Here is a 16632-nt window from a genome sequence, read left to right as displayed (position 1 = left end):
TCGATATAAACCTACCAGCACGTTAATGAACGGGAAAAGGTGGCAAAACCTTGAAAGGTTTAAAACGTGCCTGAATGAAAAATTATGTAGTAGGCTATATATCAGTAGTTAGCATGGCCACAAAACCCAAAAAACAAATAGCAAAAAATAAAACAAAAACAGAGAAAATGTAATAAACAGTCTAGTTTTGTTGTGATCTACTCACGTTCGCAACTGGCATCGTTTGCTGACCAATTTGTATCTGGCATGCAAGTTGGTTCAGTGGCACCCGTCGCTCTGTACCCGACTTCACAACGCAGAGTACACACGCTTCCAACTCGATTGGCATTGGTGCATTGAAAGGCGCCGTTCGGTGGTGGCTCCATCGCATTGCACACAGCCGCTAGGTAACAAAAAAACTATTTTAAATGTCAGACTCAGAGGAAAATGCAGCGTGTGGGTGATGGAGCCTTCATAAAACAAAAAATATTTAAAGGTTAAACAAGGTGACACAGAAATAGTTTCCTATTCTGTCAAAGCTGAAAAACTTACAAATTAAGGGAATATATTGTTGATTCAACGCTTGCAAATGTTAATTTTCTGACTTAGTAGTTAAAACATTATTCATAACGAAAATACTTAAAATCAAGTAAAACAAAAACAAATCAGAAACACAAAGATTAGGTTGATTGTATCTTAAATTTCTAGCTCATTTCTCATACCTTTACATTTGTACCAACTTTTAAATTCAAGATTGACTCAGTTTCAGCACAAATAAGATTGCAAAGCGTCATTGTAATCTACAGGTCGCTGCAACAGATGAGGTTTATCAAGGTAGAATTTAAAACTGCTGATTGCACTTATGCGACTTATGCACATTAGAAAGTAAAATAATTGAACGTTTTCCCGTCGTCAGCGTGGTGCGTTCGATTCCCACCCCTGCCATTGCTTTTTTTCTGTAATTACCAAACAAAGTTCAAAGCAAGAATCAACTTTCTGGCTGAATACTAGAACAGTCACAATGAGTGCTGTCAGCTGGTTCATAGGGATAATTGTTCTGTGTTAAAGCGTTTACCTGTCAAAACACCCCATCTTCTGCAGCGACCTACATATCACAAATACCCTTACCATAATGCAGTGCAGTCGCAGTAACACCTTTACGCTAGAACTTACGAATGCAAGTTGGTTCTAGTCTATCCCAGAGGCCGCTTTTGAGACATTCCAAGGTGACTGAGCTGACTGGCTCGCTTAGCTTGTAATTCGGTTGATTGCAGGTGAAAACACATTTAGTGTTTTCCATGAAAAGGTCATTGTCGCACAATAAGTCTCCATTCTCTGGAGGCTTGATATTGCGACAAAGGGCTGAAAAAGATGAGATAAGAAAGTGCGAATGAAATTATTCGTAAATCATGTTAACATTGCTCTGGAAATTAATTTTCAAAAATGTTTTTTCCCCAAAGAAAATTCTAATTAGTTTTTAAATTTAATATAAACTTCATCTAAGAATATCATATACTCAGAAGCAGATTAGTAGCCTACTAAGAATTAGACAACCTTCCAGGTAGGCCGTTTGACAGTGGGCCAATCTAGCAACCACTGACGATTGTCTTGCATAAAAGATAAAATCTTCATTTTTTAAAACCACTTTCAACCGAAATACCGTACGCTATGCGAATGTTACCGGTTAGGGCTTAAATGAGTAAAGTAAAAACACGTTATGTTTTATCAAAAAATATGGTTTGACAAAAAAGAGGCCGTTTTCATTGCTAAATGCCCAGATTGATGCACGTTGCTCACACAATAGTGAATTAGCAAGTGGCATGATGAAATGACTTCTCAAACGCGCAGACACAGATTTCACAAACACAGAAGTTTCTTTCAATTGCATCACGCTAGACTACACCACAACACGCAAAATATTTTTAAATTTTCAGATTTTTCAAGTTCTAAATGCAACAGCGTGGCGACTCTGAACAGTAATGCGATGTTGTATGTCGCTGGAGCGTTTACAAACGTTAATATACTGCAACCATGTTTGGATATATTGAAAACAATTGAGGGCACATATTATCAGTAAACCGTAAACCTAAAGGTTACACAAACTAAAAAATTAAATACTTTGCAGGGAAGAGGTCGACTACCGTTGCAGTAAAAGCTAAAACCTTCATGCAATCAATTCGGGGCACTTCAAAAGCTTTTGAAATCATGTAAGCCAACTCCTTCAAACCTTACTTTGAAAACAATGTAACCCAAACGTGTTAATACACTCACTTTGAAATATGGATTTACAGACCAACAAAACTGTGGCGAATAAGGCGAACTGACAAATTACACGATGACAAATTAGACAAATTTTACTGTATAAGCTTTGCAACTATATAATGCTAATTTTATTATTTATTTTTGGGTCAACACGTTGTTAAAGTCGTTCAAATGAAAGATTTTTTTTCTAGTCCCTTAAAGTTTCATAACACCAATGTTCACAAAACATTTCGCAATGGATCTAAAGATTTACTTGAGAAAGTCTAGATTTTGTGGCATTGAATCACACTGGCTCAGTGAAGTAGAGGCAAGAATGTTATAGATTAAAATATTGACGCCTCTATCACAAAAAAGGCCCTTTTGTTTTGTTGGAATGCTTCTCGGTTGAACCGAGTTGAACAATATTGGTTTGATAATGTTAGCTCCTCAATTACAAAAACATTTTTACTACTATCGTAGTAAGCTACTTCTTGCTTGTTGCTGGAAAAGCCTGATTGTCAAATATTTCCATATCGTCTTCGGCCCGGATTCAAATTAAAAACATGTCCGTTATAGTACTATATTCATATTTAATAAAATTTAGCCAGCGCTTAAAAGTTTAAAAATCTTCTTTTTGATTGATTTGATCTTTATCCTCGGACTGGAAAAGCTTCTTTGAGAGCTTAATCCCGGCAATTTCGCATACTTGTAGAGGCTTTGAACCACAGACGCAGGCCCGGTCGCGAAATTTTTTTTCCACGAGATTTCTGTCTCATTGATTCTAGTCACTCTAAAAGTAAGATTTTCCGAAAGTGTTTTGAGAGATTGGTTGATTCAGATTGCGAAATAACTATTTGCCAATGAAATTCTGCAATGATAGTAAAATATAAGTTTTCCCTAACCCTACTTTTTTTGAAAAGCTCTTGTGCACCGCAAAAATTAATTTAAAGAAAAAAAAAATTTGGTTTTGACGGGTGTCGAACTCTCGTTCCACTGAACCACTGAACCAACCGTGCCAACGAGAAAATGTTGCATTCACACGGTTTTAATACAAACTTTTACCAAAATATGTAAATGAGACAGAAATCTCGCGGGAAAAAAAATTTCGCGGCCCGGTCACAGAGATTGAAGGAGTGAAGTTTTCGATTGTTGTTGAAGCGTTGTTGCCGGAGAATTATTCCATCTACTAGGTGTCGCTGAGCCGAGAGCAGTCTTTATATGCCTTGCTCAAGCGGACATTCAGAGAGCAAAACTAGCTCCGCTTGATCTTGAGTAGAGCGCGTAAAGCTTAAGTTTAATAACTAGTTTGCTGTGGATAGATGTATTTGTATTCTACTATAATTGCCTACTTGTTTAAATTAAATCTCACCAATATGTCTGCAAACGTCTTTAAGAAGAACGTCTTTTATATTATCAATGTCATCAAAGTTTTCGACAGAGAATACGTGTTCATCTACAGGCGGTGTTGCCATGTCCTCCAATTCAGACCTAAACACAGTGTGTTCGCTTTGTAAGAATTCAGATTACTGCCAATGTGCATTTGTAGAAGCTAGCCTACTTAGACAATTGTCTAACCGTTTTCTCATTTGCTTTGATTGGAAGACTAAGTGGGGCAAAGTTTGTGGAACCTATTGCTGAAATGCAAGATAAAAACCCAAAAATTATGTTTGATGAGTGTGACATTAACTCTATTTTACATTTTGAAAGCAGAAATGATTTTCAAATTTTAACTTTTCTTAAAACTGGATGGTTTAATTTTTCCAATGTTATTTGCGATGGATTATCTTCTGTCTCCTTTTTATGTTTTTGTAAAAGCTACAATTGTTTGATGTGTTTTGCTTATAAAAAAGTGGCCGTGATAAGGATTAAAACTACAGCCATGCTAAACTTAAAATAAACATTTGATTGATTGTAGAAACCTTTATCCTCAGGCTGAGAATGTTCCTTTGAGGACTTAATCCTGACAGTTTCACATACTAATAAAGGCTTTGAACCACTGACGCAGGACCAGTTAATGAGTCAACAGAATGAAGTTTTCGTTTGTTGCCTGTGAATTATTCCAGCCGCTAGGTGCCGTTGAAAAAAAGCTGTTCTTAAAGTGCACTGCTGAAGCGCACACCCTGAGAGTCAAACCATCTTTGTATGAGCTTACTACTGTGCTTTTGGTCACAAAGTCGCTCACGTGGCCTAACCAACAAGCTACTACGGCGTTTTCACTTGGTGTGTTGAAAACATTCTCATTGTCGGTGCCTTAAATAACTATCTACGCATGTTTTATATCATTCTGGTAGTATGTACTGTAGTCCTTATTCTGTTTTTAAAAGAAAAATTGTTACCGTAAAGCGCCCCCAACGCCAATAGAAAACACTTCTACTCCGCTGCTTCTAAGCCTTTGGGCTGGCGCTGAAACATCATCCAATATAGATTCTCCATCCGTAATTATAAGTGCAGTTTTTTGAACGTCTGAAAATATAATGGATTTTTAGATGTCTTTTTTGATTCCCAAGAAGTAATGAAAGTGTCCCAAACAAAAAGGAAAGTCGACTTCTCCATGTAACATTATAAAGATTTTGAAAAGATTCATGCTCAGAAGGTGTGACATTTATCCAGTAAATATGAGGTTTAGTTAAAGATTTATAGAAACATCTGGTACGTAGAGACTATAGTGCACATTGCAATTATCTGATCTTTTGCAAATCAGGTCCGTCTTGCAAATATTTGTGAGCTTATGCGATCAAAGAGAAATCTTAGCAGAAAGCCAACACCAATATTTTAGGAAGTTAACCTCTGACTTTAGATAACTGTTGAAATGTGACTTTAAGCACTTTGTTTCATTTACGTATCTCACTTGCAAACAATCGCATACTTACTGTTATTTTTGCTTCAGAAATGGTAGTTCATACAGCACTATACTACCACTCTGGGAGTCATTTAAAGATCAACGGGATGGTATCCCATCTGCATGAGCTTTAAAGGCTACATTCCTCCCGATGTATTTTCAACCAGTGGAGGGAAAGGTTGCAGATTTTTACTTGTTTTGATTAGATTCGCTAGATATAGCGGCAAAAGACAGGTTAATGTTTGTTTTAAACAGTGCCACAAAATTACATACCTGAACGAGTCCCTGCGGAAGGTACAAACATTCGCTTCCGAATGAAGTCCAAAGCGTTTCCAGTAGCCGTGTTTCCGCCTTTATATGGAGTGTTTCGGATGGCACGGATCAACGCGTCTTTGGTTATGTGATCTTTAAGATTAAATTCGGTTCTGCAAAAAAAAAAAAGATTGTCAATAAAAGTTCCCTGGAGGCACACAAGTGCAAAACTCAGACATATTACAAATATATTATTGCACCAAAAGCCACATAAATTGCAAAGTAGCCTATAATGCTACAATGAAAGATGTATTATTCAATTAGCGAATCTGTATGACAGGATTTGGCCCTTTTAGAAACGGAACTTCGTCTGCGGCTTTTGATTTTTTTTCAACAGCAACTTCTGGTTTAGGTTTGGATGTTATCAAAAGTTGTGCAGGGGTTCCAAAGATTAACTTGACTGCATTTTTGAATGGAAAAAACTATTCAAAATTTAAAGTTTAGAATGTGATGGCAGTTCTCTTCTGCGCTTTTCTATTCTGTAGTCCAGGGTTTCCCAAACTGTGGTCCGCGGACCATTGGTGGTCCGCGACGACTGCACAGGTAGTCCGTGGCGATATGACAAGAAATTAAAAAGTCACACATATACGTTGTACAGTAGGCTATGTACCCTGTCAAAGATAATTGCCGCAGTTCTTATACAGAGTTGATTTTCTCTGACGTTACACAACATTTGGAATTGCTTTCTACACATTTCAAGAAGTATTTTATAAAAGAGACATATGAGAATTTTGACTGGATTTTAAACCCTTTTGTTGTTGCAACGACTGATCTGCCAGGACGAGAATTATCATCTAATCGAACTTTAATGCTTAGTTTCAATCAAACAGCTATTGCATCTTTCTGGTTGGGTGTTGTGGAGGAATACCCATTGCCATCGCAAAAGGCAACTAAAATTTTATTTCCTTTTGCCACGATCTACATGTGTGAGACACCATTTTCAGCTCTTACCAACATGAAGACAAAATACAGGTCCAGACTTTCCGTGGACCCTGACTTACGAGTTTGGCTTTCACAAATAACTCCGAGAATTGATGAGTTATGCAATAAGAAGCAATCTCATCCGCTCCATTGATGTTGTCAGTTTTTTGAATAAACAAAATTCGTTTTATTCATTTTTACCTTTGTATTGGGGGTCCGCGAATAAACAGATTCACAAATAGTGGTCCGTGGCCCAAAAAAGTTTGGGAAACCCTGCTGTAGTCAACTATTAACGTGCAAAAAGTCTTTCATTTGGTGTAGCGCATGGATTTTCAACATTTCTCCTTTGTTTTAAAAATTTAAAGAAAAATTTATCCCTACCAGGTATTTTTCGATCAGAATTCGGATCATGTAAGGTACTTTATTTTTTACTTCACAAGGTAGATTTAAACGATCTGTCTTAGCCTGATGCTGCGAGTTTGCTGTGGCAATAGTAAGTTGCGCTAGCTTTCGGAACACAGTTCCCTAGTCATGTGCTATGATGAATGGTGTTGAAGTCAGTGAGTGGTTCTTTAGTGTGGTTCTTTCGTTTAGCTTGAGGCTGCTGGTTGTTGAGTTTCTGTGTTGTTAGGCGTTTTATGTTGCAAAATTTGTTTTCAGTTGATTAGTAGATTAAATGACGTAGTTGTTGATTCTTCCCAGTTGATTCTTCCCTTTCGGCACGGTTGTTGATTTTAGGATTTTGTCTGCTGATGAATATGGCCTCTTTGAAACGTAATTTTACTGCGTCATTTTCTCGGGCAATTATTGTAAATTCAAAGTCGGTGTGACACTGTTGTTGATGATTAAAGACCGAACTTTTGTCTGAGCTGAGGTGTTCTTTGATGCGGGAGTGGAGTGGTCGAATCGTGCTGTCTATGTAGCTTTCCCTGCATTTCTTGCATGCGATCTTGTAGACACAGTTCTTGGTGGTACATATGTCATCGTTCCGTAGTGGGCAGTTTTGCAGCCGGCAAGGTTCGGGTTTTTTTGGATTTTGAAGGGCGTTTCTGAGGGTTCGTGAGCGTCGAGACAGATCGTTTAAATCTACCTTGTGAAGTAAGCAACGATCATGCTGCTAAAAGCGAAACTCAATCAATTGCACTTTATTTTTTGCTTTACTGCATTTACTCATTTGGTAGATGACATTTACCCTTAGTTGAAGACCCTTAGGGAAATTTATTAGTGAAAAGGGTTCACAGGACGAACCACATCAACTGCAATATACGATTTTTTTCTGTCATAGGCATACATCTTAGAATTTAGGTTTGCCGGATAATTGCAAAAAAACGCATCATACGTTTAACTGGATAACAATATGAACTACTCCATAATAACTAAGCCATACATATTTTCATTTGGGTTTAACATATTTTATTTGTAATTCCTGATGAGGACACAAGCACGTGTCGAAAACGTTTGAAAGTTTAGTTTATTTATGTTGTATTTTCTTTGTGTGATAAAAATAAAATATATGAACCCATTGAAATTACTATGGTTTGTATGTCTGTGGTGCAACAAAGCGAACTCTCTACCAAAGTTCTATAAATTCGTTTGTAACGAATAATTTAACAATATTGGAGTCAAAATGTTTTTACAGCACTTGTGTTTTTTGCTGTTTTTTTTTACAAAGTGAAGTTGTCAATGCAAAAAAGAATAGTTTAGGGTTGAGAATGTTACGTAATACGGTTAGACCAAGCAAATGTACTGAGTTTACAAAATCGCATTCCAACAGATCGTCCGTAAAAACAGACATGGGGATAATAATTAAAATCTAAGATTTCGCAACAAACTTCACGCATCATCACATCTCATGTTTTTTAAACCGCTTTCACGCACCAGAACGTACAAATCATTCCAACAAATCTTTCAAAAGCTTTTAATTCTCCTCTTTAACAGGGGCAGAATAAGAATCCCCGAAAAGCCAAATGCTAATTCAACATGACATATACTGTACGCTTTTCAGATTACTCATATTTTGAGCCAAAACGCGGCATTTTTGCCAGACATGGAATTATCAGTCCCTTTTGTTTGAACGTTCTCTTCCAGTACAAACTTTCAGTTGGGTCAAAGCTTGTTACTTTTATACGTGACATAAAACTAAAAAATTGAGCCTCAGTTAATCCAATTAATGTCAAGGATTAGTAAAAGACCAAAACAGCTTTTGAAAAATGTTAGAATAGGGCGGGTTACGTGATATTACAACAACCACTGTATAATAAAGTTTGCGATAGAAACTTATTTAACAAATCTTTAGATAATAATGAATGATAAGTTTTATCAAAAAACCAAGACTTTATTTTGAGAAATATTGTAGAGAGACTTAATACGGAAATCAAAAAGATCGCAAACCTCGGAATAAAATATAACTCTGTATTAGTTCCCAGTTTATTTTTCAATTTGTTGCGCGGTTGCACCCATAAAAGAAAAAAAAGGCTGCAAGTGTTGTAAAGTCGGCAGAACAAATATTTCAAATATTTTCACTTTAAAAAACCATGACAGGTTTGAACTAATTCTGGTTCCTGGTGGTAGGGTTTAAACAATACAAGAATGCTAATCTATGCCAAATCACAAGGAAACCGTCCCGAAGACGACCTGAGTTGTGGCATACAAGGGTTCTTACGTTGATATTACGTTGCCAATTATACAATTCTTGTAAAGCATTTGACTTTAAAGTTATGTAAAATTAAACTTTCTAGCATTAAATCATCAGCTAAAAAAAGGTTGTCTGTCTATGGTTTCCGAGAGCAACAGACCAAGTTTCATCAATAAATAACGCAGAACACTTTTAAACACTTCTACAGTTAGACCAAAAGTGTGGTCATTGACCACTAAAAACTTTTAGGCAAAAACGTATTCTACATAGTCTATGATAAAATATTCATCTTTCCAGTTTGTTCAATAAATGTATCATGACTAAATAGTGAAATGCTTGATATTCGATTGTATGCAATATTTTGATTTGTACCTTTGTGAGTATAATAGTATCACGATTTCATAATAGCTTAAACATTGACTTAAAGCAAAACCATTGCAATTGTGAATTTTATTTTTTGTTGATTTTTCATAGCCTACACACAATTGCATCTACTATCCACGTTCTAATAAAAGAAAACTACAAGATACTGCACCCAAGCCTACAAAATTCTGTCTCATTTATGTTAATTCAATTCGGACGATAAATCAAGGAAAAATGGTTAATTTGATAGGCTAGTTGGTATAGCACTAAATCTACTTCAACGATTTCCCTGTATGATTTCCTGAAGGCAATTTTGTTTTTCATTCTTGGTCTATTATATAGATAGAATGGGGGTTGTTACCTTGTATCGTCAGAATACTGGGCAAGTCCAACCAAAACGTGAGAAGGGCTAATGGTAAAAGCTTCCACTAAACTAATTAGAAACTCCTGCATCTTTTCGTAGTTTTGAGGACCTACACTCCAAGATCCATCGGTCAAGATGACAAGATCGGTCTTCTGAGACTTCTTGCAGTCTTGGATGTAGTTTCTTCCTTCAGTGAAATCTAAAAAAATTAATAAGTTCTTTTTTTCATTGGATGGTGAGATAATAGTGGTTACCTATTACACTTGTTAACTGTGCTAAAAACGCGAGTTTAATCCCAGTGTTGATCAGTCGTTACTTTGTTGACCTGTTGCTATATGTGCAGCTGTTACTTTAACAAAATTAAAGGGGCTTTAAAAAGAAACTAGTCGAACAACTTAGATATGTTGATTCCACTGTTGACAAACCAAATCTTCAAAATCTGCATTAGATAAGTGACATAAATTTATCAAAGGAAGAAATATGGCGAAGGTTTTCAATCTTTGCTTTGTGCATTTTGGTAAAAAGAAATCAACAAAATCAACTTGTTTAATTTTTATTATTGAGACGACCTATAAAATTTTGATTTTTGTTTTTAAAAAGCAGAAAAATATCTTAAAGCTACTTGAATTTGTTGAAAGGTTTGAGCCTGAAACAAAAGCCCATCTGTGATGTAACCACCAAATACGAAACGCCAATAAAAAAGCTTTTTGTCTGTGGTTTGGATTAAAAAAGGAAGAATATTTTGGATTTATTTTGTTGTAGTTGACATATGTTTTCTTTAAAAAATATTGAAAGACTCACTATTTTTTGAGTTTCGAGCTTAAAACGATATTCGAACCTGAACTTATGACCAAACGAAACGGGGTGTGTAAGATCACAACTCATAACAAATACAATGTTAAGTTGTTTTTTACATTCCATTACGTAAGTTTGTTTATCAATGAGTAAGTTCTCTTAGGAAAGCCAAAAATGAGATGGAGAAACGAGAAACAATAAACTGGTATATAAAACAAGCAATCGACGAGATTTACAAGAAAAGGTGGAAGTGGCTCGTTCAGCAATGAACTACCACAGGCTGAAAGTGATGACGATAATGAAGGTCTCCTAAGTTTGTAAAAATCCAAATGCAAAGAATGATATTTAGGTAAAAAATTATCAACACAGCATTAATTGAAGTCTTGTGGATTTGTTTGCTTATTAACATTTGTCGAAAATATTTAGAATAATGAAACCTTTGTAAATATGTCTGAACGTGGTTGTCTGAAATTATTATAGTCTAGTATTTAGATTGAGCAAGCCATAAAGGTAACTTAATCTTTTGTAGCTAGAAAACAATCAATATAGTTATAGACATTTGGTTTTGATTAATCTTCTACGTTACGAATGCGAATGTTTATTTGCAGTAGATTAAAAGCTGTACAGACTAAACTAAAAGAGAGGAGATAATAAGGCCCGTTTACTCTCGACATAAAGTATCCTATGATAAATATACATCAGTAAATAATATACAATATCTAACATAGTTTCCGAGGGTTTCACATTTGAATAAAGATCAAGCATAACTTAGCCTACTTTTAGTTTGATTGAAGAATTTCTGAATGACATTGTTTGCATACTGTACAAACATGTTAGCTCAAATAATAAACAAATTCTGCTTAAAGTAAAAGATTAACTTACTTTGGGGAGAACGTCCACTATGGGACCCCTGTTGGGGGTTGAGATCGTTTTCGTTCGGTAAGTCAGCTTCCGGTTGGGTCCCGGATGTAGAAGAGCCTTCTCTATTTGATCCCGCTTCCAACACACGTTGAACTTGAGAACTCGTTTGGTCCACAACTGATGATGACGAACAAGATTAAGCTACACATTACGTTTTTGGATTCAAGTTATCACAAACATTGCATTGGCTTTTACTACTATCAGTATCAGTTTTGAATCCTTAAAACTCTCCAGTATCCAGTAACTTACAACCGAGAATTCATAATTAAGCGAGTCCAATCGTATACTGAAGAAACTTACAAGCATGGGTCGACATGAGCAAACCGACAAAAGTAATTAAAAATATTGATTTTAAATTAATGTCTATAGACTGAGATATTGCAAACTTGTTCTCATTTCAAAGAAACTTTAGCATTTTGTTGTAACCAGGCCAGCAATCAATGTACTGTATATAAGTATTGATTGCCGGTTAAGTAGTGGCTTCAAATAAAAAATGTCAGGTCATAACCTCATTGACACGGTCATTTTATGCTAATTTAGCTAATTCATAGGTCGCTACTTGAAACAAACATTGATTACTATAAATTTCGTTTACGTTGACTGACATAAAAATTAGCAGTTATGTTTCTTTCAATAGCATTAATGTTGCACTGCAGAGGTTGGTAAATGACTTAGTGGGCTACGAAATAATTTTGTCAGTTATTTCACGAAGTGCCAAGTCAAAAATGCAACTAAACTGAAGGTGATGGGCAAGATCTATCAATAGACCAAACAACTGCTTCAACGAAATCCACAATTAGCTGGCTGATAATTTTAATCCGATTTAAAACGATACCTGAAGAAGCAAAACTAATAAAAGTGTAGCCAAAAACTAAGCGAGACCCTTTGCAAATGATTGACATGTTTGAGGGATGACATTTGCTAATGCCATTATTTGTTGGTTTGCATGCTAAATGGGCAGGTATTTAGTCTCTATTGAAGCTTAAGATTATACGCATGGAATTATTACAAGATAAAGCAAGAGATTGGTTACAAAGTCAACAAGGATAAAATTTATTCTTATAATTATATGGCCATTTACGCGATAATGCAAATTACGTTCGGATTTTGATTCAACCTATCTCCTTTTAACCTCAGATGAAGAACGCGGTAAAAATGCGGTTATTGAGAATGGATGCAAAGCTCCTTGCTCAGTTGGCAGAAACACAGATCGCAAGAAGATAAAAAATGCAAAGAGCAGCACCAAACTGGATGGAAATGTAAGATACCCAGTCAGAAAAATCCGTCATTTGCACATTGATTGAACATCTGCAGACGTGTACAGACATGTAGATATGACGGATTTTGCTGTCTGAGTATGATCAACAAACATAAAGAATGTGGTTATGTGTATAGCAATTACAAAGCCCAACTTTTGCTTGAATTCAATATGTTGAAAAAACACTACAAATAAAGGGACTGTAAGACAGCAGTGTTTCCAACAGATCTACAGCTCACATACTGCAACAGCAAGATCTCTTCTACAACGTTTGATAATTAATAATTTACAAAAGATTAATCTAAAGCTGACATAAATTTTACAGAAATATGTTTCCCTGATGTAAAGGTTTTCTAAATGGATAGCGTTAAATGTGAAATATCGTTACTTTTTTAGTAATTACGTAATCAAGAAAATGTAGATTTCTTGATTGCAAAACCGGGTGTCATCAACAAACTCTTGTGAAAAACCACTACCGTGATTTTTGGCACCATTCTTTTTGAAACTACAGTGGCGTAGGTAGGGAATGTGCCGGAATGTGCCGCCCGGGCGGATTCAGATTTTGCCGCCCCTTCAAGAAAAAGCATGTGAAAATGAAATGCGTTTTTTTATCAGATTATAATCAAAATCAAAAATCGTAGTATGAAAGTGCCGCCCCCAGACGTGCCGCCCGGGGGGGTCCGCCTCCCCTAGCTACGCCACTGTGAAACTATCACAGGGATATATCCCTGAACTATCAGTGGTCAGTGTCTATTTTAAGAAAACAAAAGGAGTCTATCTCAACTACAAAAAATTAAGAACCAATGTGTAACATCTGTGCAAAGAAAAATAGCCAAGGTTTTGACATAATTCAAAATACTCATACTTTGCAATTTAAACAGGTCTAGACCAGAAATAACCTTTCACTTTCTGACACTGCCTTGACCGTCCATATATGATTGGTGTTTGCGTTGGGCGATTACAATAAAAAGCAATGTGAAGACAGATAATCTGACAAAAGACACCCGACCGCCAATCTTTTAAGACATATACTTATCTAGGCTAATACTTTAGCATTGTTTAGACAAAATCTGATTACCGTCACCATTTGCAAAAGGTTATCCATGTTTTTTTGATGGACATTAAGTAAGTGCAGTTAATAACATATCCACAAACGATTTGGCGATCACAAAACAAACTGCAGCATTTTCTAATCATTATAAAAGTTACTCTCATAACTCATAGTGATGGACATTTTGACATTTCCACTTTAGAACTTTAATTTGCGTACAAATTTTGATATACGTCTTCCTTGATTGAATGGAGTCAAAGTTAAAAATATCAGAAAAACAATTCAAAGTAACAACTTACCTGGAAGTGTCACAGATGCAAGCAAGGACCCACTAGATAGCCTCCCTCTAACAGACCTAACTAAAACTCTGTACTCCGCTCCAGGCTTTAGATCAGTGAGTTTAACTTGCTTCGTTTTCGGCCTTAAATTTGCTTCTTGGCTGTATTCGCCATTAACTTCTTGAATCTTGAAATGAGTGGCTGTGATTCCACTGTGAGAGAAAATGATAGTTTTAAGCAACAAGTCAGAACGTCACCTTTTTATCAGTGATTCCCGGCCTTCACTGTGTTCTACACCGTTTTGTCAATTTGGTTAAAAATTTTGTGTGTGCAGAAGCTATGGTGACAAAAGCCTTGAACGACAAAAACTGACAACTAACAAAATTGATGAAAGACATGTGAAAGCGGTGAAGTTTGCAGACGATGATTGAAAGTTCGGAGGAACGATTATAAGTGTGAAAATACTCAATAAAGTGGTAAAAAATACAGGATCCTAACAGCAAAGACGAACGTGCTACTGATTGGGAAAACAATACTACTTGCAAAGTTAGATTTATGATGGAGGGAATTAGGTGTGTGGTTAAAAAAAAGAGCAAAAGGTAGAAAAGTATGATGGAAAGAGGAGTCAGAATATGAAAAGAGGTAGATCATATTTACATACAATGAAAACACAGCTTAGTGGATTCCAAAAACCTTTCTGTTTACTCCCTGGGGAGTATGGACTCCAGTTTAAAACTACCACTCCATGCTGAAACAAATATCTCCCAAGGTGATAGTCAATCACAGACTTGTTGTAGGCACATTTAGATATGTTTTATTTTCCTTTTTTTTCAGACACGATTGTAATAAATAAATGGATTTAATCGTTTTTTTTTGTTTTTCTTTTCAATTTTTACACAAATTATCGTATTATCTACTGACCTGGCAGGCACCCAACGTGCTAGAAAGCTTGTTGGCTTCACTTTGGTAATTTTTAAGTTTTTCGGTAAAGAAGGGCCTGAAATAAAATCAAAATATTGATATCATTAAGATTAAAAAACTTATATAAAGTAGCATTTGCATCTTCTGAATGATAACGTCTTTTAAACTACATTATGATGATTTGATAATGTTTTGATGACGTGCGTTATGTATGTAACCAAATTGACATTGAAATAATGTAAATCATTAGAACCTGATTTAAAACTACTTTCGAATAATGCCACAAGCAGCATACACAAAACTAAACTATTCTCTTCAATGTATTTTTAACCAATATATGGCATGATGTCAAGCTGTAGATAGCCACCATACTATCAAAACTACTGAACAAGAAGCCAAAAATAAATGAAAAAAGATTAAATGATTCAAGACTTCTTAGTATGACTTTAACAACTGCACAATTTCAAGATGGATATGTCAAGTAATAAGTGAAGTATGAGGCTATTAAATGACAGGCAAAGATTCGTCATTCTTTTCAATACGCTATTAACGTATTTCGACATAGTAAATCATCAAAACCTAAAAAGCATAAAAGGGAAATTTGTTGAATTGCCGTAAAACGTATTGCATGATTCTGGACATTCTACTCTACCATGATGAGTTAATGACTCTATAGAGATTCCTCTTATCAAGTCCGATATTAACCGGGGCAGTGCTATGAAAATAAAGTGTGATAAGTTGTAACAGTGTAGCTTTTTTTCTGCAGTAAATCAAATGTCTCATGATGTTGTAAAAATCAATAATGATAAAAAGAGGATTTAAAAATGTGCATGAATGAGATTAGTTTTTGATGAAGATCAACCTTGGATTCCTTGAAAGCTTGTTTCAATTACGTTGGATGACCACACGCTTTTGTTGTTGGCATCATATACAGCTTGAATGCGCACATCAAGGCGCATTCCTGGTTCCAATACTTTCAACTTTGCTTCAGTTTGATTTCCATAAACAAACACTTTCTTAAAGTTAACTAAGTGATGTCGTTTGGACCAAAATGTTCCATTAACATATCCGGCATTTCGAAATCTTCCTAGAGTTATCTTTTCATCTAATGAAGAATAATTTTGTGCCTTTAAAAGTCCATATACAATTTTATAAATAAACACTTTTTGAGATGGAGCAATCCAGCTGGCTCGAACCAAATCACCAGGTAAAAGATCGAATTTAATGTTTCTAGGAGGAGGCCATGATAAGAATAAGTGTGAAATATTTTGTCTTTTTCCATGATTTTTTCTTTTTCTTTCAGTTTTTGTTGCTGTTTGTCTGTAAATAGAATTGATCTGCAGTTGCGCCGTTCGACGGTTGCTAGACAAACTAAAAGATCTTGCATTTCCGACAGTAGCGGCTGGTTCATCTGCGTTGGTATCAGCAGACATCTTTGAGTATCCTGCAGGTTTGAAAATGCCTTCTCCAAAAATGCTGTGCAATCTAGAATTCCAATTTGAATTGTCGTTTGATGTCACTGAAGAAGCTGAAAAAGTCGCTTTGTATCAAATTTAACTGTCACGTTCCTTGCTAGAGATAATACAGTTTCTCGGATGGACAATACATACGGGCAATAACTTATTGTGTGATACTGCTTATACAATGTAAATTTACTGCAAAAAATGACATACAAGACCACCAATTAAAATGCAATTGCTTTTAAAATTTGAGGCGTTCAACCATAGTCAAACAATGAGAATGAATACTCTAAA

General features: G+C 35.6%; 1 protein-coding gene across 1 annotated transcript in view; it reads right to left on the bottom strand.

Moving 5' to 3' along the window:
* The window catches only part of LOC145785961 (sushi, von Willebrand factor type A, EGF and pentraxin domain-containing protein 1-like), a 59217-nt gene extending 42906 nt beyond the window's left edge, over window positions 1–16311 (bottom strand). The window contains exons 1-10 of the mRNA XM_082597654.1: window positions 15741–16311; window positions 14879–14954; window positions 13979–14169; window positions 11332–11487; window positions 9652–9853; window positions 5333–5484; window positions 4557–4683; window positions 3590–3708; window positions 1153–1341; window positions 206–382 (exon numbers count right to left, since the gene is read on the bottom strand). Of these exons, the coding sequence (XP_082453780.1) occupies window positions 206–382; window positions 1153–1341; window positions 3590–3708; window positions 4557–4683; window positions 5333–5484; window positions 9652–9853; window positions 11332–11487; window positions 13979–14169; window positions 14879–14954; window positions 15741–16311 (1960 nt within the window). The remainder of the gene's footprint in view (window positions 1–205; window positions 383–1152; window positions 1342–3589; window positions 3709–4556; window positions 4684–5332; window positions 5485–9651; window positions 9854–11331; window positions 11488–13978; window positions 14170–14878; window positions 14955–15740) is intronic.
* Between the last annotated feature and the right edge of the window lie 321 nt (window positions 16312–16632).

The sequence above is a fragment of the Aplidium turbinatum genome, chromosome 16, assembly GCF_918807975.1.
Source record: "Aplidium turbinatum chromosome 16, kaAplTurb1.1, whole genome shotgun sequence".
NCBI lineage: Eukaryota > Metazoa > Chordata > Ascidiacea > Aplousobranchia > Polyclinidae > Aplidium > Aplidium turbinatum.
The sequence above is the reverse complement of the archived record's forward strand: the minus strand, read 5'-3'. Positions and strand labels throughout refer to the sequence as shown.